General features: G+C 40.0%; 1 protein-coding gene across 1 annotated transcript in view; it reads right to left on the minus strand.

The window, feature by feature from the left end:
• Positions 1-25,060, minus strand: part of obscnb (obscurin, cytoskeletal calmodulin and titin-interacting RhoGEF b) — a 61,010-nt gene that overhangs the window by 24,735 nt on the left and 11,215 nt on the right. Inside the window, exons 15-48 of the mRNA XM_085253509.1 lie at positions 24,713-24,994; positions 24,311-24,592; positions 23,937-24,218; positions 22,333-22,614; positions 21,874-22,149; positions 21,518-21,790; positions 21,159-21,425; positions 20,807-21,076; positions 20,456-20,722; positions 20,052-20,318; positions 19,850-19,962; positions 19,619-19,772; positions 19,361-19,522; positions 19,131-19,235; positions 16,728-16,994; positions 14,894-15,163; positions 14,520-14,786; positions 13,790-14,056; positions 13,433-13,699; positions 13,073-13,342; positions 12,724-12,993; positions 11,918-12,184; positions 10,950-11,216; positions 10,546-10,812; positions 10,130-10,396; positions 9,690-9,956; positions 9,263-9,529; positions 8,834-9,100; positions 7,616-7,681; positions 5,019-5,099; positions 2,242-2,508; positions 1,844-2,110; positions 1,320-1,586; positions 647-916 (exon numbers count right to left, since the gene is read on the minus strand). Coding sequence (XP_085109635.1) covers positions 647-916; positions 1,320-1,586; positions 1,844-2,110; positions 2,242-2,508; positions 5,019-5,099; positions 7,616-7,681; positions 8,834-9,100; positions 9,263-9,529; positions 9,690-9,956; positions 10,130-10,396; positions 10,546-10,812; positions 10,950-11,216; positions 11,918-12,184; positions 12,724-12,993; positions 13,073-13,342; positions 13,433-13,699; positions 13,790-14,056; positions 14,520-14,786; positions 14,894-15,163; positions 16,728-16,994; positions 19,131-19,235; positions 19,361-19,522; positions 19,619-19,772; positions 19,850-19,962; positions 20,052-20,318; positions 20,456-20,722; positions 20,807-21,076; positions 21,159-21,425; positions 21,518-21,790; positions 21,874-22,149; positions 22,333-22,614; positions 23,937-24,218; positions 24,311-24,592; positions 24,713-24,994 — 8,247 coding nt within the window. The remainder of the gene's footprint in view (positions 1-646; positions 917-1,319; positions 1,587-1,843; positions 2,111-2,241; positions 2,509-5,018; positions 5,100-7,615; positions 7,682-8,833; positions 9,101-9,262; positions 9,530-9,689; positions 9,957-10,129; positions 10,397-10,545; positions 10,813-10,949; positions 11,217-11,917; positions 12,185-12,723; positions 12,994-13,072; positions 13,343-13,432; positions 13,700-13,789; positions 14,057-14,519; positions 14,787-14,893; positions 15,164-16,727; positions 16,995-19,130; positions 19,236-19,360; positions 19,523-19,618; positions 19,773-19,849; positions 19,963-20,051; positions 20,319-20,455; positions 20,723-20,806; positions 21,077-21,158; positions 21,426-21,517; positions 21,791-21,873; positions 22,150-22,332; positions 22,615-23,936; positions 24,219-24,310; positions 24,593-24,712; positions 24,995-25,060) is intronic.

The raw sequence follows: 25,060 nt of genomic DNA on the forward strand, positions 1-25,060 counted from the left end.
CACTATAATCCACAGCGAGGCTGCACAGTCCTTCCAAAATTTACATACAATCAATCAATGTGCTCCAAGGAGACCTACAATCCACCCATTCATAAGTTTAAAGAAAGTCACAAATACAACTAATCAGAAAAAACTCAACAATCAGAACAGTTTTGCTGTTGGTGGTGCATGGTGCATGTCTTAAATCCTTAATCCAAGTAACCCCAAACATGAAAAAGTCAAAGACTCAACACTTCCAGCTTCAGCTTAACTGAAGAAAAGTAAAACAACAGTTATAACAGCATTCGGTGATGTACAAAAATTTACTGGATGAAAACACATTGATCAACAAGACCAATATGTAATTTTAGTACTAAAATGAAAAGTAAAAGAGTTTTATTAGTTCCAAGTTCAATGGAAAGTAAGGTAAGCATGCATGTACTCTGGAAATAGAAATGTAATGGAAAGTGAGAATTTTCTTTAGATGCCATAGCAAGATGAAAAGATAACAAGACAGTTGTTGCTTTTAAGAACTTCTGAAAAAATAGAGAGAAAGTATCCAAAAACAAGAAGACTGACAGCAAATGAGCAGAAGATAGTCCCAAAATTATTGTAGAAGCCAACTGGAAGATGTTCCCAAGGAATACATTGCCTACAATTCCCTTACCTCTGACTGTCAGAGAAGCTGTGGAAGTGTGGTTTCCCACAGTGAAAGTTACTGTCCCCGAATCAGCTGTAGTGACGCCTCTGAGTGTGAGGCTGTGCAGCCGGCCCTCAGCCTTGATCAGGTTCATTTCATTATTCTGCAGAGGGACATCCTGGAGTTTCCACAGTGTCATTGGTGCCTCCTCATGAGAAACCAGACACTCAAAGCAGACATCTTCACCCTCGTACACAACGCAGCTCTCCAAGAATTTCAGTACTTTAACCTCGACCTCTGTTTGACAAATACAGTTTAGAAGCACACAACGTTTGGTGAAGTTCAAGTTGATCATTTATGAAGATTTCTGCTGAGCTACAATTACCAGTGCCAAGTGAAGAAAACAGAGTAGTGTTTGTTAATATTTGTGAAGACAGAAATGTGAAAGGCTCAAATGGTGAAATCAGTGATTGAGCTCAAGAGAAAAGTGCATACAAATAACAAGAAGTGCACAAAAGAGTGAGGTGCTACGGAATATGAGACGAGCAAGTTTTCTTGAACACTGAAAACACTTCATGCTCAAGTGTTGCTCTGTGAGAAGATGGTCAATAAGAGGGAGTATGTTGGAAATGAAGGATGACTGGGCTCCAGCTCAAGAGAGTGCATGGGAGGAGGAGTCTTAAATAGAAAAAAATCCTACCCTTCACAGTGAGGACAGCTGAAGTCTTCTGCCTGCCTGTATCACAGGAGTACTCTCCTGAGTCAGTTCCTTGCAGTTTGTAGATAATAAGCTCAACTACAGTCCCTTCCTGCTTCAGGTGATACTTGCTGCTGGATGCCAGCACCCGATCACCACACCTCCAGACCACACTGACCCCCGGCTTTGTGATTTCACAACGAAGACAGGCGCTCTCTCCTGCTTGTCCTTCAAGGTTCTGTAGCTGGGTTTTGAAAAGGACAGGCTTGGCTGTAGAAAAGTGAGAAAAAATGAGGGAAATATTTTAGGAGAAATGAAAGAATGAATACACTTAGGCCAAGTTTTAGCCTTCAACTCGCACATGTGAAGAAGTAAGCAGCAGAAGTTGGAGTCAAAGCTACATACTTTAGTTTAGAGTTTAGAGTATTAACCCTAAGGTCAAGTCAGATATTTCGAGCAACATTCTAATAAAGATCAACCAAAAAGTCACTATTGCCACTATGTTTAAACTACTAACAACAGCATACCCTTCACAGCTAGCTGTGCAGTGCTACGACGATCACCGGCATCACATGTGTAACTCCCAGAATCCTCTGAGTCAACATCATGGATTATTAGTGTAGCCAGGTGTACTTTTTGTCTAATTTCATACTTTGCACAAGGACAAAGACCAAGTTCTCCCTTCCTCCACTCCAAAGGAACACCAGCTTTAGATAGTTCACAGTTCAGGGTGACACTGTCACCCTCATCAGCCGTTTGGCTTTCCAGCTCTTTTGTGAAAATAACTGGAAGAGCTGATGGACAAAAAAAAGGAAAACGGAGTAATTATGCAAAAAGGAACAGGGATGATGAAGAAAGGAGAAATGAAGTAACAAATGAAGGACTTGTTGGAAGAAGAAGAAAACATGCGATAGCTTCATCCTACCATTTACAACCAGAGATGCTGAGCTTATTGTATCCTCTAAAGAGCAGGAATAGCTTCCTGTATCTCCAGGCCTCAAATCAAGAATGTGCAGCTCATGACAGAATCCTTTTTGTTTTATCTGGTACTTTTCTCCACAGCTCAGGACTTCTGATCCTTTCTTCCACTCTACATGGACTACAGGTTTTGATAGCTCACAGTGCAGGGTAACACTACCTCCCTCTTCAGCTACTTGGCTCTCCAGGTCTCGAATGAATATGACTGGAAGAACTTGGGATTAAATAGATAAAATAATCTGTTGGTATGTATTATGGTAACCCATAGGATTTAATAACAAAAGATTAGTTTGGTATAAAAATATAATTTTTAACCTACTAAAAACAAAAATAGAAAATATAAAAAGCATCCAATATGGTAGCTCTATTGCACAAACACAAATAACACTGATACACAGTCAGGGCAGGTACACCTCTGCCTATTCGAAACATAGCACGTAAAAGTCTGTCAAATACAGCTCTCAACTATTCCTGTTTGAGAAGAACAAGAAGATAATTCTGCAAATCTGGTATTCAGAGGTAATAACAAGTGAGTAACAACCAATTCGGCTGAATAAAAACAAAACAAGGAGAATAAAGAAAGCACAGTGCCACTAATTTCATTCCAGCGCTCTGGTATCCAGCTGTAGCAGAGGGATGACATCAAAACCAGCAGGTTTACCTTCAGTCATAAACACAGTACCAAACAAACACAAGAAGAATGGTGATGTTTAGGATAAATAAGAGAAAATGCTTGTTAACAAACTAGTAAAATACAGAAGAAAGTCTATAAAAATCAACAGTGAATGATTTACAAATATCCAAAGTGCAACTTCAGACTTGAAGTTCTTTAGAAAAACTCAGACAACATCGAATTGTTTGCTTTTAAATTGACTTAACCTTAGAAATCAATTTAACTAACTTTAAAAAAGTCACACAGACAAGCTACAGTCAAACATATTTCAATCCGCCAAACAATGTGACGAAAACACAAGCATGCAGCAAAACTAACAATGAGAGTAATGTAGCAATAAAGTGTACTGTACAGCAAGAAACCTGCTGGTCAATGCAAAAGTCAAGTCTTTGCGTACCCGCGAGCTGCTCTTTGGTCCCCTGTCGCTGGGTAGCTGGTTTGTCAGTGGTTCCAGCAAAAGGCTTATCAGCTGGGATAAAACACAATAATCTTACAACTGGAGTTCTAGCGTAACTTTAACACAAGAGCCAGAATTAGAAAGGCACAGACACAAACACGAATGTCGCACATTCTTATGTGATCCGAAGTTCTCAGAGAGTACAAACCTCCACCAAGGCAGCACACTCTCTAGTCTCTATTTTAAGGGAATATTATTGTATTTTGTGTAATTTCATGTTGTTTTCTTTGTTCTTTTTAAAGCTACTTTAATAATCAGTGCAGTATAAATCAGATAAGGACAGCAGGACAGATGTTTACTCTGATTACACAAACACGTAGGGGTAGGTAGTGGAAATAAAGGAAGAGTAAATAACTGGACATTAATAATTTGACCTTATTTTATAATATCATCCTATTAGATAGTTATTATATTTCCAACTATCAAGGCAGCTCATTATCGTCCTCTTGACAGTATTGTCTTGAAAAATATAACACATCTTGGGGTCAACTTGAAATAAAGGTAAATGTGACACATAAAAGTGAGGTCAGAGGTCAAATGTGACACGACATTTGAATGCAAACTATAATGTGATTTACAATCCCCATATACGGGTATCATTTCCTAAATGTATACGATCCAAACAAAGTCATTAGAATTTTAAGCATAATTTTTAAAGATTTTTTGGTTATTTTCATAAAATGTATCCACATGTATTTCAGTTATTTTATTGTTATTTAGCCTTAAAAAGAGATCAGATGTAACACGATATTTAGGATCTCCATATATCATTCCCTATATGTTGTCAATAAAAACAATGACAGTAAGACGTTTAAACAGCTTTAAATAGCACTATATAGCATTATTATCACTTTGACATTCAGATCAATCGATTAATCTTGAAGTAGATTAATAGGAGTATGATACTTTAAATTCTTATTCTGTAAATTGACAATACACACCACACACACGGAGCCATAGTTTCTAAGATATGTTTTTTTGTCGATTACTGACCGATAAATGATTAAGCTCACATTAAAGGGTGCATGTAAGAGATTTTCAAAGGACTGATAACATGCCCCCACTCTACACCCTACACCCTACAAAGTTTTATCAGAATGCATTCAAAACTTTTCGAGCTATTGCGTTTACTAACAAATGACACACACACACACACAGAAGCACGCAAACAACTGCTACCAAAAACAAAACCTTCTTGGTGGAGGTAAAAATAATTCGGGGCGGTTGTGGGGGGTTAATATCTGTGATGACATGAAGCACTGAAATATTTCAAAATGAAAAAACCTACAAGCATCAACAAAAAACAAAAACACCTCAGACCATTATCTCAGTGATCCGACACAAAATGCGTCACAAACACAACAAAATGTTCCCTGTTTAACACACAACACAATGCAGCTGGCACAATAAAAACATACAACGAAAGCCAACTTCATTCTGTATTTTTGCCATTCACCTCACAGTACATATAGATGAGCACACACTGAAGCAAAGACTGACAGGACTGCGCACAACATTTTAAAAGACTGCAACTGAATTTTCTCACTGCTCTTGCAGTGTCCAGAAAAATCCATGCAAACACGCACTGCATTACCTTCACTTCCCACTTTAAGCTCTCTTGAATGTCCCTGAAAATCCTGTTTAGGAGTTTGTTCAGTTGTTGTCAATGTCCCCGCTAAAACGATTGAACACAACATTGGTCCCATCATTTGAATTTGTCACAGTAAAGCAGCAGAAACATGTAATTCAAGTCTCATCAAGAGCAGAAACACAAACAGCTAATGGAATCAAAGACAGCTTCATATCTTCATACTACGTCAGCCTCCATGCAACAAAATAATCTAGTGACCACACAAATCCACAGATGTGGAGACTGAAAATATTGCTGTTTTTTTTCTGCAAAAATAGCGCAAACCACAAAAACATGACAAAGACCAAAACATCAGTAAGTGCAAATCAACAGCAGTTTTCCAGCAGCAAATCAACAGCAGTCCCACAAAAAACAAAGCAAACTAAATAGAAATTACGCCAGAAAGCAACAAGACAATTTAAGCTAAGTCATGACCCAACAACTTTCTCTCTTTGGCAAAGGTCAGCAGCCAAACACAGAGGTACAAAGTCCCTAATGGCTTCATTTACTTAATTTGTGACTCCTTTCAACAAAGAGCTCCTGTGCATACACTGATTCACTGCAAAGGCACAATGGAAACAGGATAAACTAGCAAACAAGTCGAGACTATTGAAAATTACCTTCTACCATCTCATTTACAGTGGGGCAAAAAAGTATTTAGTCAGCCACCGATTGTGCAAGTTCCCCCACCTAAAATGATGACAGAGGTCAGTAATTTGCACCAGAGGTACACTTCAACTGTGAGAGACAGAATGTGAAAAAAAATCCATGAATCCACATGGTAGGATTTGTAAAGAATTTATTCGTAAATCAGGGTGGAAAATAAGTATTTGGTCAATAACAAAAATACAACTCAATACTTTGTAACATAACCTTTGTTGGCAATAACAGAGGTCAAACGTTTACTATAGGTCTTTACCAGGTTTGCACACACAGTAGCTGGTATTTTGGCCCATTCCTCCATGCAGATCTTCTCGAGAGCAGTGATGTTTTGGGGCTGTCGCCGAGCAACACGGACTTTCAACTCCCGCCACAGATTTTCTATGGGGTTGAGGTCTGGAGACTGGCTAGGCCACTCCAGGACTTTCAAATGCTTCTTACGGAGCCACTCCTTTGTTGCCCGGGCAGTGTGTTTTGGATCATTGTCATGTTGGAAGACCCAGCCTCGTTTCATCTTCAAAGTTCTCACTGATGGAAGGAGGTTTTGGCTCAAAATCTCACGATACATGGCCCCATTCATTCTGTCCTTAACACGGATCAGTCGTCCTGTCCCCTTGGCAGAAAAACAGCCCCATAGCATGATGTTTCCACCCCCATGCTTCACAGTAGGTATGGTGTTCTTGGGATGCAACTCAGTATTCTTCTTCCTCCAAACACGACGAGTTGAGTTTATACCAAAAAGTTCTACTTTGGTTTCATCTGACCACATGACATTCTCCCAATCCTCTGCTGTATCATCCATGTGCTCTCTGGCAAACTTCAGACGGGCCTGGACATGCACTGGCTTCAGCAGCGGAACACGTCTGGCACTGCGGGATTTGATTCCCTGCCGTTGTAGTGTGTTACTGATGGTGACCTTTGTTACTTTGGTCCCAGCTCTCTGCAGGTCATTCACCAGGTCCCCCCGTGTGGTTCTGGGATCTTTGCTCACCGTTCTCATGATCATTTTGACCCCACGGGATGAGATCTTGCGTGGAGCCCCAGCTCGAGGGAGATTATCAGTGGTCTTGTATGTCTTCCATTTTCTGATGATTGCTCCCACAGTTGATTTTTTCACACCAAGCTGCTTGCCTATTGTAGATTCACTCTTCCCAGTCTGGTGCAGGTCTACAATACTTTTCCTGGTGTCCTTCGAAAGCTCTTTGGTCTTGGCCATGGCGGAGTTTGGAGTCTGACTGTTTGAGGCTGTGGACAGGTGTCTTTGATACAGATGATGAGTTCAAACAGGTGCCATTCATACAGGTAACGAGTGGGGGACAGAAAAGCTTCTTACAGAAGACGTTACAGGTCTGTGAGAGCCAGAGATTTTCCTTGTTTGAGGTGACCAAATACTTATTTTCCACCCTGATTTACGAATAAATTCTTTACAAATCCTACCATGTGAATTCATGGATTTTTTTTTCACATTCTGTCTCTCACAGTTGAAGTGTACCTCTGGTGCAAATTACTGACCTCTGTCATCATTTTAGGTGGGGGAACTTGCACAATCGGTGGCTGACTAAATACTTTTTTGTCCCACTGTATCTCTTGCCTTTTGTGCTTGTCTTTAGCAACTACAGACAGAGATTCTGAAATACAAATATGATATAGATATTACGCATTGTAGCCTTAAGGGAAAGAGACCTAAATACTCTATTGTAAGACAGAAGGAATATTCGATACAGCCAAAATCTAGGAAACAGCATACTGACAAATATATCTATCATGCATTTTACAGGCCACAGCATACAGGTACAATTTAAAGGAGGATTGCAGATGGCAGCGCAGAGGCCATTATCAAGCTGGACAGGGCAACATAACACTGACAGTTATGTTATTACATCACCATCATCCTTTCATACCTTTTTCTTTGGTTTCCTGCCTCTTAGATTCTGTAGCAGCTGAAGGAGGAGCTGCCAGCTTCACAGCTGAGAGGAAATAATTTTGTTTCAGATCGCTGTACTTCACCAATATATCAATTGAAAACTATCATCTGACAAAAGGGAGTTTCAGGAATGATTAGACCCCATAAAACAGAGCCAATAACTGCAATATAACACGACAGAACAGATCAGATGAAATGTAGACAAGAGAGGTTTATAGACCAACATAAATATAAGATCCAGTGCCAAGACTACCACCGATGAAAACAACCAAAACTCACAAAAATGCAGCAACAAGTAAGGCTGCCTGAAATAGGTGAAGTGAAAAAGAAGAAGCAGTGAAATCTTCAAGGAAAAGTCAGACTGTCAAAACGCAGGTACACTGCAGAAAAGCAATTCAGACGAAGACTGGTTTCAACCTGATGATGCACTAAAATGTGACAGATAGAGTAACACCCACATGAATGACATTTCATTATCCATCAGAAACAGAACAACTAAATAAACAGACAGTCGGAGAAATTTCAAAGCAGAAGCAAGTGCCACAGTACAAGCGCTTCAGTTGAGATAAAATCAGTCAAATATAAGACAATCATCCACGCGGTTTAATCCAGGTATTATCATTGCATTTAAATGTAAACAACAGGTGTAGTGACAAAAAAGTCAGAGTCTGAAAAAACAAAAGGTGAGAACTGTTACTGCATTACAAAGAAAATTTGATATACTTTAAATACAGATTTAAATCACAAATCCTACCCTTGATATTGAGACTTGCTGTGGTCTTCTGGTCTCCACACACACAGCTGTAGTCTCCACTGTCTTCAGGCACCACTTTTTCTATCACAAGTTCATTCATTGAGGCCTTCTGCTTCATCTTGTACCTCTCCCCAGACTTCAGGACCTGTGTTCCTTTCTTCCACTCTACTGGGACTCCAACCTTAGAGAGCTCACAGCGCAAAGTAACACTGCCTCCCTCCTCGGCCTCCAGGCTCTCCAGCTTCTGTCTGAAGGTGACTGGTTGGGCTGAACATTTATTAGTTTATTAATAGTAAGTTATATCCCACAACATGACATATATTTTGGGGGGGGACAAAAGTGGTTTAAAACATAGAACACAAAAGGCAAACAGTGACAGCTTGAAATAAAAAAATAATAATACAAAAACAAAAATAAATAAATAAATACATCTTCTCTTACCCTTTATGCTCAGGCTAGCTGTGGTCTTCTGGTCTCCACACACACAGCTGTAGTCTCCACTGTCTTCAGGCACCACTTTTTCTATCACAAGTTCATTCACAGAGGCCTTCTGCTTCATCTGGTACCTCTCCCCAGACTTCAGGACCTGTGTTCCTTTCTTCCACTCTACTGGGACTCCAGCTTTAGAGAGCTCACAGCGCAGACTAATGTCAGCTCCCTCCTCAGCCTGCTGACTCTCCAGCTTCTGTTTGAAGGTGACTGGTTGGGCTGAGCATTTATTAGTGGGTTAGTAATCAGTGGCAGGGCATTACAGAAAACATAAATATCACATAACAAAAATACAAAATAACAAAGTGAGAAACAAGGATCCACAAGAACATGCAAATTTGAATCCACTGCACCAACTAACTGTGAAATTCCTTTTCCTACCCTTTATGCTCAGGCTAGCTTTGGTCTTCTGGTCTCCACACACACAGCTGTAGTCTCCACTGTCTTCAGGTACCACTTTGTTAATCACGAGTTCATTCACAGAGGCCTTCTGCTTCATCTGGAACTTTTCTCCAGACTTCAGGATCTGCGTTCCTTTCTTCCACTCTACTGGGACTCCAGCTTTAGAGAGCTCACAGTGCAGAATAATGTCAGCTCCCTCCTCGGCCTGCTGGCTCTCCAGCTTCTGTTTGAAGGTCACTGGTTGGGCTGAGCATTTATTGGTTCATTTCCAGTCAGTGATATGTCATGACATAAAATACAAATATACACATAAAATAAATACAACTATTAAATAACAAATACTGAGAAACCAGTGGCATGCTGACATAAACTATATGGAATAACTCTGTGAAAATCCTCTTCCTACCCTTGATATTGAGACTTGCTGTGGTCTTCTGGTCTCCACACACACAGCTGTAGTCTCCACTGTCTTCAGGCACCACTTTTTCTATCACAAGTTCATTCATTGAGGCCTTCTGCTTCATCTGGTACCTCTCCCCAGACTTCAGGACCTGTGTTCCTTTCTTCCACTCTACTGGGACTCCAACCTTAGAGAGCTCACAGCGCAAAGTAACACTGCCTCCCTCCTCGGCCTCCAGGCTCTCCAGCTTCTGTCTGAAGGTGACTGGTTGGGCTGAACATTTATTAGTTTATTAATAGTAAGTTATATCCCACAACATGACATATATTTTGGGGGGGACAAAAGTGGTTTAAAACATAGAACACAAAAGGCAAACAGTGACAGCTTGAAATAAAAAAATAATAATACAAAAACAAAAATAAATAAATAAATACATCTTCTCTTACCCTTTATGCTCAGGCTAGCTGTGGTCTTCTGGTCTCCACACACACAGCTGTAGTCTCCACTGTCTTCAGGCACCACTTTTTCTATCACAAGTTCATTCATTGAGGCCTTCTGCTTCATCTTGTACCTCTCCCCAGACTTCAGGACCTGCGTGCCCTTCTTCCACTCTACTGGGACTCCAACCTTAGAGAGCTCACAGCGCAAAGTAACACTGCCTCCCTCCTCAGCCTCCAGGCTCTCCAGCTTCTGTTTGAAGGTCACTGGTTGGGCTGAACATTTATTAGCAGATTAGAAAACAGTGCCAGTGTTTTACATAGAACATAAAAATACACACGAAAGATTCTGAGAAACACTGATTTGCAGTAACATGCAAACATAAAAACACTTTGCTGACTAACTGTGAAAATCCCCTTCCTACCCTTTATGCTAAGGCTGGCTGTGGTCTTCTGGTCTCCACACACACAGCTGTAGTCTCCACTGTCTTCAGGCACCACCTTCTTGATTACGAGTTCATTCACAGAGGCCTTCTGCTTCATCTGGTACTTTTCTCCAGACTTCAGGATCTGCGTTCCTTTCTTCCACTCTACTGGGACTCCAGCTTTAGAGAGCTCACAGTGCAGAATAATGTCAGCTCCCTCCTCGGCCTGCTGGCTCTCCAGCTTCTGCGTGAAGTTTGGTGGCAATGCTGCACAAGCATGTTTTCATTACTCATCACAATTAGGTCATACAAACAGTTTTAACAAGGCCACAGAATTGTCTCTTTGAAAATTCGCACACAAATGTTTCCAAAACTATGCTGGAAAAAACATCATGAATCCATACCAGTGACTTTCAAGGCTGCAAACGTCTTCTCGTCCCCGCATATGCATGTATACGCTCCACTATCTTCTATCTTCAAATTCAGAATCTGAAGTATACAAGAGCCCTCTGCCTGCTTCATGTCATACTTCTCTCCTGGTTTGAGAATTTCAGAGTCTTTTTTCCACTGAACGACAGCTGCAGGTTTTGATAGCTCACAGCGAAGTGTCACACTCTCCCCTTCTTTTTTCTCCTGGTTTTTGAGCTTCTCAATAAAAGTAGCAGGCAGGGCTAAAACAAAATGGAAAATTACTTTGAGTTTTGTTGGAGTTGAGGTGCTCCAGTTGTCCAACATTAGTCTTTGGAACAGTGCAGCTGATTCTGAACAGTGGATTAAAATCTAGGAGCAAAACCCAAACTTTACTGCACTAAAAAAATTTAAATTCTTAAATGAAAGGAGAATAATCCAATGAATTTGGGCAATGGTCACTCAGAAACGCCAATGCATGCTCATGAATGTCATTCACAGTTTGTGGATGTACAGACAATACCTCAAACACACATATACCAGACAAAGATATGAACGCCACTTAACACAAAAGCAAAGAATTCCTTGCAGTAACCTAAATGCTGCAAATGACTGTAGAAAAACACAGTAGAACTGTATAAATACATAAAGATAAAAATCCACAAGCTTGTAAACTCCTTGGATGGTATCAGCTGGTTTGGTACCAGTTGTTTGCATATGCGCTCTGATCTCCTGTGACTCCTCTTGAGTGACAGAGTGGACTTCCAAGGGTACAACACAATGTAACCACTGTCCGTGTGTTTTGAGAACAAAATGTAAAATTGTGATTTTTGGATTCAATTTATTAAAAAAATAAAATAAAATCTCAAAATTAAAAGAAAACTTAGCTCAAACCTTTCTGCAGTGTAGTAATGTAAGTAAGAACAAAACGTTGTCTCACCTTCATTCATGCTAAAGTTCTCACCTTTAACGGTCACCTTGGCCATGCTCTTGGCAGTGCCTACATCACAAGTGTAGATATCAGTATCGTTCTCCTCCAGTTGTTTGATCATGAGAGTTAAGACGCCATCTTTCTGAGACATCTCATATCGCCCTCCAGCCTTGAGCTCTGTGTGACCTTTAAGCCATACAACCGTGGATGGGATTTGTTCCGTCGTGCATTGCAGAGTCACGGAGCCCTTCTCGTCTGCTTCACTGTCCTTTAGCGTTTTAGTGAATTTATGGATTGGCTCTGCAAAAAGGAAACTTCGCTGTGACAATGTTTGCCACAGAATGAAACTACGGCACTAATCTATAGTTTAATTTTTTTTTAAAAAGACTCCAGAACATATTCTATGTCTAGCAAATATTTCAACTTGGAATATCATTACTAATTCCTGCACCTATACACACCTGAGCTGGCATACTGGAGAAAATGTAGAATGATTTTCTGCGTTAAACAGATTAAGTTTTCATGTAATGAAATGTGCTATATAAATACAATTGTCATTTTATCTTTACATACCTTTAACAGGGATATTTTCCAGATGAATTAAATCATCAACACAAATACTTTTTAAAGGTCCTCTTGCCAGCTAGTATAAAAACCACCACTAGGTGCTGCCTCCAGAAGGACTGACCCACAAGCACCTTTGTGTTACTTTACGTATGTGTGTGGTGTTTATTTGCTTGTGTGTGGAAAATCGAAAACAACGTAGAATAATCGTATCCCATCAAAGCTGAACTGTGAAATTAGACCAAGGCAATTTTTGAGTTTTCTTAGAGTCTTACCCTTGATTTCTAGCTTAGCTCTGGTGGTTGCACCTCCAATAACTTCACAGCTGTACTCTCCAGAGTCTTGAGCAGACACATTATGGATGGTCAGTTTCATGACTCTATCTTGCTGGCTGAGCTCATATTTCTGGCTCTTTTTGATGGCTTTACCATCCTTGGCCCACTTTACAGCAAAACTAGCCTGTGTCACCTCACAAGTAAAAACAGCATCTTCCCCTTGAATGACACAAATATTCTGCAGTCCTTTTGATACAGATGAAGCTTTACCTGCAACATAAGAGGACAAATGTTTATTTTATGATTTGAATCATTGCCAAAGCCTCTTAAAGACTGATATCAAGCTTACCTTCAACTGTCAATGTTGCTTTGGAGCTCAAGTCTTTGATACTGAAGACTACCTCACCAGCATCAGCAGGGGAGACATCTTTAATAGTGAGCATGTATTTGCGTCCTTTGGTGGAGATGTTAAAGCGGCCTCTGTTTGTAACAGCTTGGCCATTGACAGTCCAGGAGCACTCATCTGTGCTCTCACGAGACAGGATGCACTCAAAGCTGCATGTATCTCCCTCATTCACTTCAACTGATTTCAGCCATTTAGTTATTCCAATACCAATTTCTATGACAGAAACCAAATTGTGTATAAGTTAACTGTATATACGAAAAACAGTGTGTACAAATAAATATACAAAATGATAGAAAAACACACCTCTGACCGTAACCTTTGCCTTGGATACCTCAGTGCCAAGGTCACAGCTGTACTCCCCAGCATCATCTTTGGTGGCATCCTTGATGATCAGGCCCAAAGACTTGCCTGTGTGAAGGAGCTCATATTTTGGCCCAGCTTTTAAGACTTTACCCTCTTTTCTCCATGTGGGGGAAACTCTTGGCTTGGATGCCTCACATGCCAGAGTGATCATGCCTTTCTCTTCTCCAATAACATCGTCTAGTGACTTGAGGAACACAGCGCGCTTCTCTGCAGAAAGTAAAACAGTGATTGAGGGATAAATAAAAGCCTCATTTGTGAAATATCAAATAACTCTGGAACTGTATTTAATGCTCTCACCTTTAACCTTGAGTGTGACAGACTCTTTGACCTTGCGGACTTGAAAGGTGATTGTTCCTCCATCTTGAGGTGCCAGGTTCTTCAGTGTCAGCTTGTGAACCTTCCCCTCATGAGCGATGGTGTTAACTTCATTTGTGAAGAGCACCTTGTCATTCAGAAGCCACTGAGCTTCTTCATCAGCGTAGTTAATCTCACAGGTGAATACCGCATCGCTGTCTTCATCGACTTCTGTATTGGCCAAGTGCTTGGTGATTTTGATTTCACGCACTAGGCAGATGAATCGGGACAGCAGTTTCAGTTTGAAGAGCAATCACAAAATATTTCAAATCAGTTGTTTATGCTAGGGGAACTCTGTGATATTCAAACAGACTGTATAAAAGATGGATGTAGCTTCTCGATCTGAAATAAAAAGCAAACGTGGAAGTGCTGCATTTATTTTATTGGTTGCAAAGAGACTTCTGCTTGGATAAAAGTCTTTTGAGAATGATATTAGAATGACACTAATATCAATATTAACTATTATTGAAAATCTTTAGCCAAAGAGCGTGCAATGTCCTCGGTTTCTCAGTCAGATTCTCACATCTGGTTTCAAGGAACCAAAATGGATGGTGATAGTGAAAACACTGAGCTCGAGGCTTCACAATGGGGAACTAATAGGTGGCTGATGTCACGGTGGCTTCATCCATATTTTAAACACAGTCTTTTGACAATTTAAAGTTGGAAAACGTACCTTCAACAGTAAGTGTGCCTTTGGTCTCAGCAGGTCCAGACTGACAGCGGTACTCTCCACTGTCCTCCTCAGTCAGCCTGTGAATGGTAATTTGGGCACGTGTACCATCTTGCTTGATGTTGTACTTGTCTGAAGCTGCCAGAGGTACTCGACCTTTGAACCAGTTAACCTCTTTGGGTGGAGCAGAGAACTTGCAGCTGAGTATGGCTGAACTTTTCTCCTTCGCCTTAACATCTTTAATAACTTCTGCAATCTCAAGAGGGCGCTCTGAATGTGAGCAACAATGACTGATTAGACTCAGCTCAAATCTAATGGAAGTTTTCTGTGTATACATACAGAATTTTCTGTGTGAACACAACACTGAAAACTTTTACCTTTAACTGTGAGCTGGGCTAAAGATTTGCTCTTCCCAGCTGTAAACTGTACAGCTCCCGTCATTGATGCTTTAGTCTTTTTGAAAGTGAGACGGTGCATCGTGCCTTCTTTCTCCATTTCGACATCAGGCCCCTCCTGCAGAGCAACTCCATTCAAAGTCCATACAGGAGGTTTCACCAGTTCCATACTGATTTCCACTTCAAAAACAGCTGCAAAGGGTTCTGTGACTTCTACTGGACTAAGTTCCCGCACTATGCTGATGGACTGCTCTGGAGGGATCATAAAAAGAGAATGGATCAGTGAAAAGAATTCATCAACTGCAAATACTTCACATTCTTTCCCAGGGATTAAGAAATGACATCCATTTTTTGCATGAAAGTCATTTTACAAGAACTAAAGCGAGGGTGTCAAACATAAAGTCCAGGGGCCAGAATCAGCAATACGAAGACTCCAATCCAGCCCGTTGTTTAACATTGGAAAATGTAAAGAAGGATTGTATGTATGTTTTACAGTGTTTCCAGTTGACAAAGACCTCCCTGATGGCAACAAAGTAATTAAACAATAGAAATTATGTAATTTTACACATTTACTTACAATTTTAAGCCCAAAGAGTCGTGCTGACAGATTTATTTCATTTACTACAACAGCATGTCTATATCATGTAGAAAAACTGAGACATACTGTTGAAATTGTGCTTCTTTTTTATATTAAGATTATCTCATTGCTTAAATTTGTAGTTAATGTTCAATGAACTAAAAATTGAGGCCAACCCTGAGGCCACACTTAACAAGTGTAGCTTTAGATTGATGGAATTTAAGGTTGATAAGGATATCTGAGAGTTCAAAGGTCAAAACAAAATATAAGCAAACAATCTTGATAGGGATCCCTCAGATTTGTACTGTTTTAATGCTTGTTTATTTTTTAAACTTCACATTGAGAGATATGTTTGATGTGCAAATATATAACTTCATCAATATTCTCCCCAGACACGATTTGTTTATAGTATGTTCTCGTGATGCTTTCTGATGTATTCACCGTTAGGATTTATTGGTCTAGCCCTACACATTGTTTACTTGACTTGCTAAAATATGCACAACCGTCTGGATGATCTATTAGCATGTGTAAACATTCATCAATGATATTCAAATATGATATGACAGTTTAATGACCTTACACATATGACTGCTTATATGCTTGCCCATATTTAATGAAGTTGATATGTGAATTTTTAATGGTATAGCTCATATAAGGGATTTATTTTTTTTAAGGCTGTATGCAACTATTATCGCTACCAACTATTAGCAATGGGTTCGGAATTATAAATCTTACTTTATAGGATGGAAACACCACACATCATATGCAAAATAACTGTATTTAAGTATAAGACTTTCATTTATCCAGAGCAACGCATCTTCATACAGTGTATGAAGTCGTCCTGTGACTTCATACACTGTACCCCACACGGTGGTACATGCACAAAGGCCTTTTTTCTGTAATAACAGAAAATTCCCAACATAAAACTTCAACACATCAGCAAAACTAAAAACAGGTTGCACTAAAATTTAGTTACTCATTTAGATTAAGAAAAATCTTAAAATTTCAACCTCAATGTTAATTAATTTAGTAGGTTAGGCTTCTTATAGAACAACTGAGAGATAACATATTAACAACCTATTATACACATATTTCCCATTAGTACACTATTTCAGATTGGCATACACCTCATTGAATTGGACACTGATGGCTTGTTTTCTGAGGATATAATGAGAAAGTATTTACATTTACAGTGGCAGTAAGTTTAAAATGAACTATTGTCACAATCCACTGTTTTACCTTCCACAAGCAGTTTACAGGATGTCTTGTCATCAGTGGCATCACAGGTATACGTGTCTTCATCCCCAGAGTCCACATCAATAACGGTGAGCTTTCGGTACAGGTCTTCGCTTTTGATCTCGTACTTCTTGCTGGGTTTGATCTCCGTCTTGTTCTTGTACCACTTCACCTTTGCGCTGGCACGTGACACTTGGCATTCAAGATGACCACGATGCTTATACATCGCTATCTTATCCCTGAGTCGCTTCACAAACTTCACAGGCAGCTCTACAGTAACAATAACACTTAATCAATGAAAACTATTATGTGTGCTGCAAAGGGTTTGCCGGTGTCTATGCATAAGTTAAAGTAATTTCAGATGGTATATGAATTGTATTGCATATTAATGCTTTTGATGATATATTAATGCTTTCATTGAAATATAACATGTTTTGCAAAAGCTAAAGAAAAAAGAAAGAGTATATAATGGCAATAACATAAAATTAGCCCATATATGCAAGTTACAGCAACTGATACAAAACTAGACAGCTATTCTCTTTCAGGATCAAATGATCTTTTCATACTAATAGAAATCAGATGCACTAAATATCTTATCTTTATGGTGGCCGTGAGACACCAAACGGACCGCAACTTAAGAAAACACCAGCAATAACAAAAGCGCTGCAAAAGCACACAAAACACAACGGAAACAGGAAAAACAACAACGGAAATAGGAAAAAACAAAACAGAAATAGGAAAAACAACAACGGAAATAGGAAAAACAACAACGGAAATAGGAAAAAACAAAACAGAAATAGGAAAAACAACAACGGAAATAGGAAAAACAACAACGGAAATAGGAAAAAACAAAACAGAAATAGGAAAAACAACAACGGAAATAGGAAAAACAACAACGGAAATAGGAAAAAACAAAACAGAAATAGGAAAAATGACAATGGAAATAGGAAAAAACACAAGGGAAGTGTTTCTGGGGAGACAATAACCCGACGGACCAGTTGCAGGAACCCAAAACATTGTAGGTGTGCTTTATCATGATTCATATAATATTGATGACAGATTTTTAGGCTAATAGTCATCTTTTGTTTCCTCACAAAACCGATAGATCCTCCACATCTTTTAAGTGTCTCCCAGCGCAATTCTTAGCATATTTTGGTTCCTGCAACTGGTCCGTCGGGTTATTGTCTCCCCAGAAACCCTTTCCTTGTGCTTTTGGAAACCTGTTTTTTCCTATTTCCTTTGTCGTTTTTCCTATTTCCGTGCTTTTGCAGCATTTTTCTTATTGCTGGTGTTTTCTTAAGTTGCAGTCTGTTTGGCCTCTCAGGGCTACCGTACATCTTACTATAACACACAAAATCTGTTTGTTTGCCTACAAAATCCTCCTTCACAATCGATCAAAAAAAAATTGGCACAAATGCATCTTAGGCCCCTGAAGTCTTATCTACACCACATATTGTTGATGTCATAATGTTGCCTAGGCTGGAGCCTATCATAGGTGTCATAGGGCAGGAGGCTATCCTGTAGGTTTGTCCTGGGGCTAACACGGAGATATGGACAACCATTCACACCTGTGGGCACTTTAGAATCACCAGTTAACCCAATCCCACCAACTGCATGTCTTTGAACTGTGGGAGGAAGCCACACAGAGAGCATGCAAACTCCACACAGAAAGCCCACGGCCAGGTGGTGGATTCAAACCCAGGACCTTCATGCCATGAACTGCTCCACTGTGCTGCCCTAACAATATCTAATTTATAACCACAAAACATATATTATGGTGCCAGCATGTTGCCAAGAAATCACATAGCAATAGACTAAAACACTGGTGAAACAATACTGCATTGTGGGTACAAGTAATCTGTTTCACAATTAAATCACATTCTTGTACTGCTGGAGATTTTGAGATCCAATCTTCATAAGCCATCACACATTAAAAACGAAAAGAATGCTTTTCCTCTGGAATAAAATTATAAAACTGTAAAGCTGTGCTGTTGTTGAGTGCTCATTTTGCCATCAAGCTTCAATGAGGAGTGACAATGTGAATGTGAAGTTGCAAATGGATTTTATATCTTACCAATAGAAAGAATAAATATATGCAGAATGGCACAATGTGGTGACTCTCTTAGAATGATACTTCCTCAAGTTTTATTGTTTGTATCAGTAAATGATGTGGACGCATTCTGGGAGAATAACCGACTAACAGAAGTCAAGCTGTTCATCAAATTTAAACGTGTGTTTTATTGTTTGCAATTTTCTAAGAGCTCTTAACACAGTGAGAAGAAATAATCCATTTGCAGCCACACTGAACATCGCGGTGTGTAACAGCATTGGACTGATAAGCTATTACCATGCAACCATGCATTCAGTGTTATGCGATTTTAGTGCACAGAACACATATTCGTTTACCTTTCACTTTAAGTTTAGCAGTTGAAGATGCTTTCTCAGCTGTAAACTTAATTTCACCCATATCTTCTGGGGTAGCAGACTTGAAAAGCAGTACATAAGTTCTGCCTGGAATTAGAAACAGACATCATCGTGAAAACATCCTTATTATTCCCAATCTTTATTAAGGCAAATCCTGTAGCACTACATGCTTAGCTTAATTAAAATGGTTTTCCAATTTCTTGAGGCCTTACCCTCTTGCCTCATCTTTATGTTGTCAGTGGCTTTGAGTTTTGTGTTTCCTTTGTACCACTGGCACTCCACTTCATCGTGTGAGATTTCACAGACAAATTTAGCACTCTCCTTCTCCATTACCTCCAGATCTTCCAGCTTCTTGATGATCTTGATATCTCTGGCTGCAGGAAAAAGAGGCCAAGTACAGAAAACTTTACTGAACCTAGATTAATTGTACCTTACTGATTTCCTTACTTTGTTGCATAATTAGTAATTACCATGAACAGTGAGCTTGGCGGAGGTGTTATCATCAGTAGTACGGCAGATGTACGTGCCTCCATCTTCAGGGGAGCATTTGTTGATGGCCAAAGTGCGCTTTTGGCCCAATGAATGAATAGCAAAGTTCTTTCCCGGTTTTAGTTCTACCTCATCCTGCAGATTTGGTGTTATTCAAAATGTTACATGTGTACTGCACACATTTAAATCAGCAGACAGTAATAATTTCTCACCTTGAACCATCTAACATCTGCATTCGCTCTGGACACTTCACATTCAAACGTAACCTTCTCCTTCTCAGGAACACTCATATCCATAATAGGTTTGGAGATCATAGCAGGAGCTTCTGTAGAATCAGCACATTAGACTTTTTTTAGACTGGATTTTTTTTAGGAAACCTAGACCTCATCAGGACAAACATGAGCCCACCGTTACCTGTGACGATCAGTTTAGCTGAAGTATGCACTCCCTCTGCCTGGAAGGAAATCATTCCTGCATCCTCCTGCTTGAGACTGGACAACGTCAGGATGTGCTTCTTTCCCAGAGCTGTGATATGGCAGTTTGGCCCTGACTTTAATTTGACCCTGTCTCTGTTCCAGGAGCCTTCAACATTGACCTGACTGAGTTCTACCTCAAGTGTTACTGTCTCTGTTTCACGTGCCTTGGTTTCTGTTAGACCCTTTATTACCTGGATCTTCTTCACTGAAGGGAAAAGGAAAAGAGTGTTAACACGTAGGACTGATTTTGTGATAACAAGCGCCATGACAATGACATTCTTCTTCTTGTATGCTATGCACATCATATTCTGTATTTAAAACATTAATCTTGATGAGTCTTACTCTCCACGCTGAGCTTGGCCTGGGTCTTATCATCCAGAGTTTCGCAAGAGTAGATGCCACGGTCAGCATAAGTCACACTCTTGAAGACCAGAGCCTGCTTAGCTCCCTCTACCCGAATCTCCATGTTTCCTGCAGGTTGCAGCACTACACTGTTCTTCATCCACCTGACTTCATCCGATGCCTTACTGAGCTCCACTTCCATCCTCACTTCGCTTTGCTCCTCCACTGTCAGGTTTTCTAGCTTTTTCTTGAAAGTCACAGGTTCATCTGGAAGGGACACAAAGAATGTTAGATGGAAGTATGTGTTCATTTATATAAACAGTTAAACAATAATTCCCATTATTATCTTACGTTGCACTTGTAGAGTAGCTTTGCAGCTTTTGCCTTCTGCATCAAGACTTATCTCTCCTGCATCTTTCTGAGTGACTGAGGTGATGGTAAGTGAGTGGCTGCCACCACCTTGCTCAAGCTTATACTTCTGCCCAGAAACGATGAGGATACTGTTGTGGAACCATCTGACGCTGACGTCTGCTGGGCTGACGGCACACTTGAAAACGGCATCTTTTCGCTCCGTTGCAACCACGTTGTTCAGTTTGGTGACCAACCTCACTAATCTTGGTGCTGAAAGGAATAAAGCATAATTATATAAAAGAAAAGGCTTCCATCCTGGAAAGACGTTTTTTTAGTTAAACTAGTTAATTACCTTTAGAGGAGACTTTAGCAGATGTCTTGTCATTTCTACATTCACAGCTGTATTCTCCTTCATCTTCCTTGGTCATGCCAGTCACAGTGAGAATTCGCCTAGCACCATCTGCTCTGACACAGAACCTGCCTCCAGGTTTAATCTCACGGCCATTATGGTGCCATACAGCATCCCCTGAAGCTTGATTTAGTTCGCAAATCAGGCTTAGTGTACCTCCCAGTTCCACTGTGGCAGGTTTCAAAGGGAGAACAAACTTCAAAGCTGAATCTGAGAAGAAAGCATGAGAGGGAAAAGTTCAAAGAAAAATCTTGCATCTGCACATGCATGAGAGTTGTATTTAAGACTTTTCTATGACCTGCCTTTAACTTGAACTTTGAACTCCAGTTTATCATCCGCAGTTTGACAAGAGTACGTTCCACTGTCTTTCATTTCTGCAGATTTCACTATCAGGGTACGAGAAAGGCCCTCTTTTTTCATTTCATACTTGCTGCTCTCCTTGAGCTCCATGCTATCTCTAAACCATCTCACACTACCGCCCTCTGAGGTCAGTTCAGTGGATAAAACAATGCTTTCACTTGTTTGAACCACGCATGTGTCCTTGACAGATTTCTTCTGGAACTTTATGGCTAAATCTAGAAAGAAGAACTTATTTTCAGTACTTTGTACAAATAAGTGGTAATCCATTGGCAACATGTTATATTTAAAATAAATTTACCTGTTAGCTGCATCTTAAATACCAGCTTCTCTGTTCCAGCCTCACACGTATATTCTCCAGCATCCTTTTTCTCCACTTTTTCTATCACCAGCTCACGAGTTTTGCCCTTAGACTCCATGTGGGCTCCTTTGCTGGAAGTCAGCAGCTTGCCATCCTTGTACCACTTTACCTCTGTCTTGGAATCTGAAACCTCACAACTAAGCGTGGCTCTCTGTGAGAGATAAGTTTTCACTTCCTTCTGGACTGACTCCATGTTAGAGAAGCCAGCTGGGGCTTCTGACCAGCAAATGGACAAAAAAAAACATCAATCAATGTGAAATGCAAAAAAACTTTAAGCAACTATGACTCAACTTACTGGATACAAACGAGGCAATCTGGCAGAAATACTACACAACAAGACTATTTTAAAGCTCATTGACATACAGTAGGAAAGTACTAGAGACAACTTATTGAGCTTACCTAACACCTGTATCTTAAAGGGCAGCTTCTCAGACCCAGCCTCACAGATGTACTCCCCAGCATCCTTCTTATCCACACTGTTGATCACCAGCTGCCGACTCCTGCCTTTTGACTCTACATGAACTGTCTTGCTGGTGGTCAGAAGCTTGCCATCCTTGTACCATTTTACCTCTGTATTGATATCAGATACCTCACAGGTGAGAGTGGCTTTCTGAGAGAGAGTAGCTTTCACCTCCTTTTGGATAGACTCTTTGCTGGAGAAGGCAGACTTCACTTGGATCTCTGCAGAAATAACAGTGATTAATGTCATGGCAATGTAGCAAGTTTAAGTGTGATGTGAGATAAATATAACCTAGAAAATCAATTTTCATAGCAACAAAGTGGATAAATACATAGCAAAGCCAAAACCAGGGAACAATATTTAACAGCTAAAATCTAACGTGACCACAAAATATGCAAATATGTGAAAACATCTGCAATTCCACCAAACCAAAAACAAAAATTTCTAAATCTTTCATTGAGTTTCTGTTACAGTTTTACTCAATTCAGGTGTCAGGAAAATAAACCTAAACAAAGATTTCATAAAGTATTTAAAAAAATCTCTATAAATGTATAAATCTATGTAAATGACGAGTCAGATCAGCTGATTGACTATAATGTCTAAATTACAATTTTCACAACCAAAGAATATTATAAGAGCATGATTATTGTCATGTTTTTGCTTTGTGTTCCAGTACTCTCCTTTTTCTTACAACGTCTTTACAATGCCCCACCTGAAAGCTCCAAACTTAGTGCCCACCACCTTCAGCTCATCTCCACTCAGAGCAACACAAAGAGCCTAGACAATCATCTGTCTTGCAACAGTTTTTTCTATAAATTCAACATTGATGTATGATGCTTGATGATTCAGGAGTCAGTGAGTTACTGTAATATTCACTTTTAATAGTTACTAAAATAACAGCAATGACAATAACTATTACATAGTTTTTGTTATATAATTTGCATGTACTTCTCTTTTAGGTGTTAAAACACTTAACCTGTATGTTACATCCCCAATTTTCACTTGCTTTTAACATATAACCTCCAGCATCTTTCTTCTCTACATTGTCAATCACCATTTAAGTAATCCTGCCCTTTGAATCCATGTGATCTGCTTTGCTGGGATTTGGCAGCTTGTCATCTTTTTACCATTCCGCCTCTGTCTTGTTATCAACTATAATGGAGTAAGGTGACAGTACAATTACCTGTACAAAAACAACAGTTCAACTGAAATCACACAAAAACGCACAGCAAATGCATGATAACTCAGATAACTAGAACCTGGCAAATAACCAGCTAAAGATACCAGATCTTGTAACCAGAGACCAAAACATGGAGCTCAGCAGGTCATTTGAACAACATAACTCAATTTTCTACTCAAAGGCTGCAACAATTTTTTATCAAATTAAACCAAATACTACATCCCACAACTGAAGCAACCAACAATGTATTCAATGCAAACACAAAAACACTTTTTTGTGAAGAAGCCTTTGCATTAAACGATCTAAAATATGTTTTACACGTTACACTATATTATTATAAGTGTGACATCCATAGAGGCATACCTTGCACATGTATCTTAAAGGCCAGCTTTTCAGTCCCAGCCTCACAGATGTACTCTCCAGCATCCTTCTTCTCCACACTGTCAATCATCAGCTGACGATTCTTGCCCTTTGACTCAGTATGGATTGTCCTGCTGGAACTCAGCAGCTTGCCATCCTTGTACCACTTCACTTCTGTCTTGTTATCAGATACCTCACAGCTTAGAACAGCTTTCTGTGACAGGGTGGCTTTTACCTCCTTTTGGATTGACTCCTTATTAGAGAAAGCTGACTGGACCTGTGTGTCTGAGGAGACCATGAATATGGATGATAAATTTCTCTCTCTCTGCAGCACCTGCAAGCCCCATGAATCAAACCAGTTAGATCATTGCCCCTACCTGCCAACTGTAGTTTGAAGGCAAGCTTTTCAGTCCCAGCCTCACAGATGTACTCTCCAGCATCCTTCTTCTCCACATTGTCAATCACCAGCTGGCGATTCTTGGCCTTTGATTCAGTATGGATTGTCTTGGTGGAAGTCAGCAGCTTGCTATCCTTGTACCACTTCACTTCTGTCTTGGCGTCGGCTACTTCACAGCTCAGGACAGCCTTCTGGGAGATGGTGGCTTTCACTTCCTTCTTAACTGAATCCTTGTTAAAGAAGGCTGATTGGACATGTGTGTCTATGGAAACCATGAAAATAAATTCAAATTCTTTGCTGTCCAGAAACAAATAGGTTTAATATCTGTAAGGCGCATAACTCAAGAGGAAAAACTAGAAACCAGTTAGGGCACTGCCCCTACCTGCCACCTGCAGTTTGAAGGTGAGCTTTTCAGTCCCAGCCTCACAGATGTACTCTCCAGCATCCTTTTTCTCCACACTGTCAATCATCAGCTGACGATTCTTGCCCTTTGACTCAGTATGGATTGTCCTGCTGGAGCTCAGCAGCTTGGCATCTTTGTACCACTTCACTTCTGTCTTGTTATCAGATACCTCACAGCATAGAACAGCTTTCTGTGACAGGGTGGCTTTTACCTCCTTTTGGATTGACTCCTTATTAGAGAAAGCTGACTGGACCTGTGTGTCTGAGGAGACCATGAATATGGATGATAAATTTCTCTCTCTCTGCAGCACCTGCAAGCCCCATGAAT

The sequence above is a fragment of the Mchenga conophoros genome, linkage group LG18, assembly GCF_057382185.1.
Source record: "Mchenga conophoros isolate Kocher_MC1m ecotype Shallow Benthic linkage group LG18, M_conophoros_male_GT1.1, whole genome shotgun sequence".
In the NCBI taxonomy this organism is placed as follows: Eukaryota; Metazoa; Chordata; class Actinopteri; order Cichliformes; family Cichlidae; genus Mchenga; species Mchenga conophoros.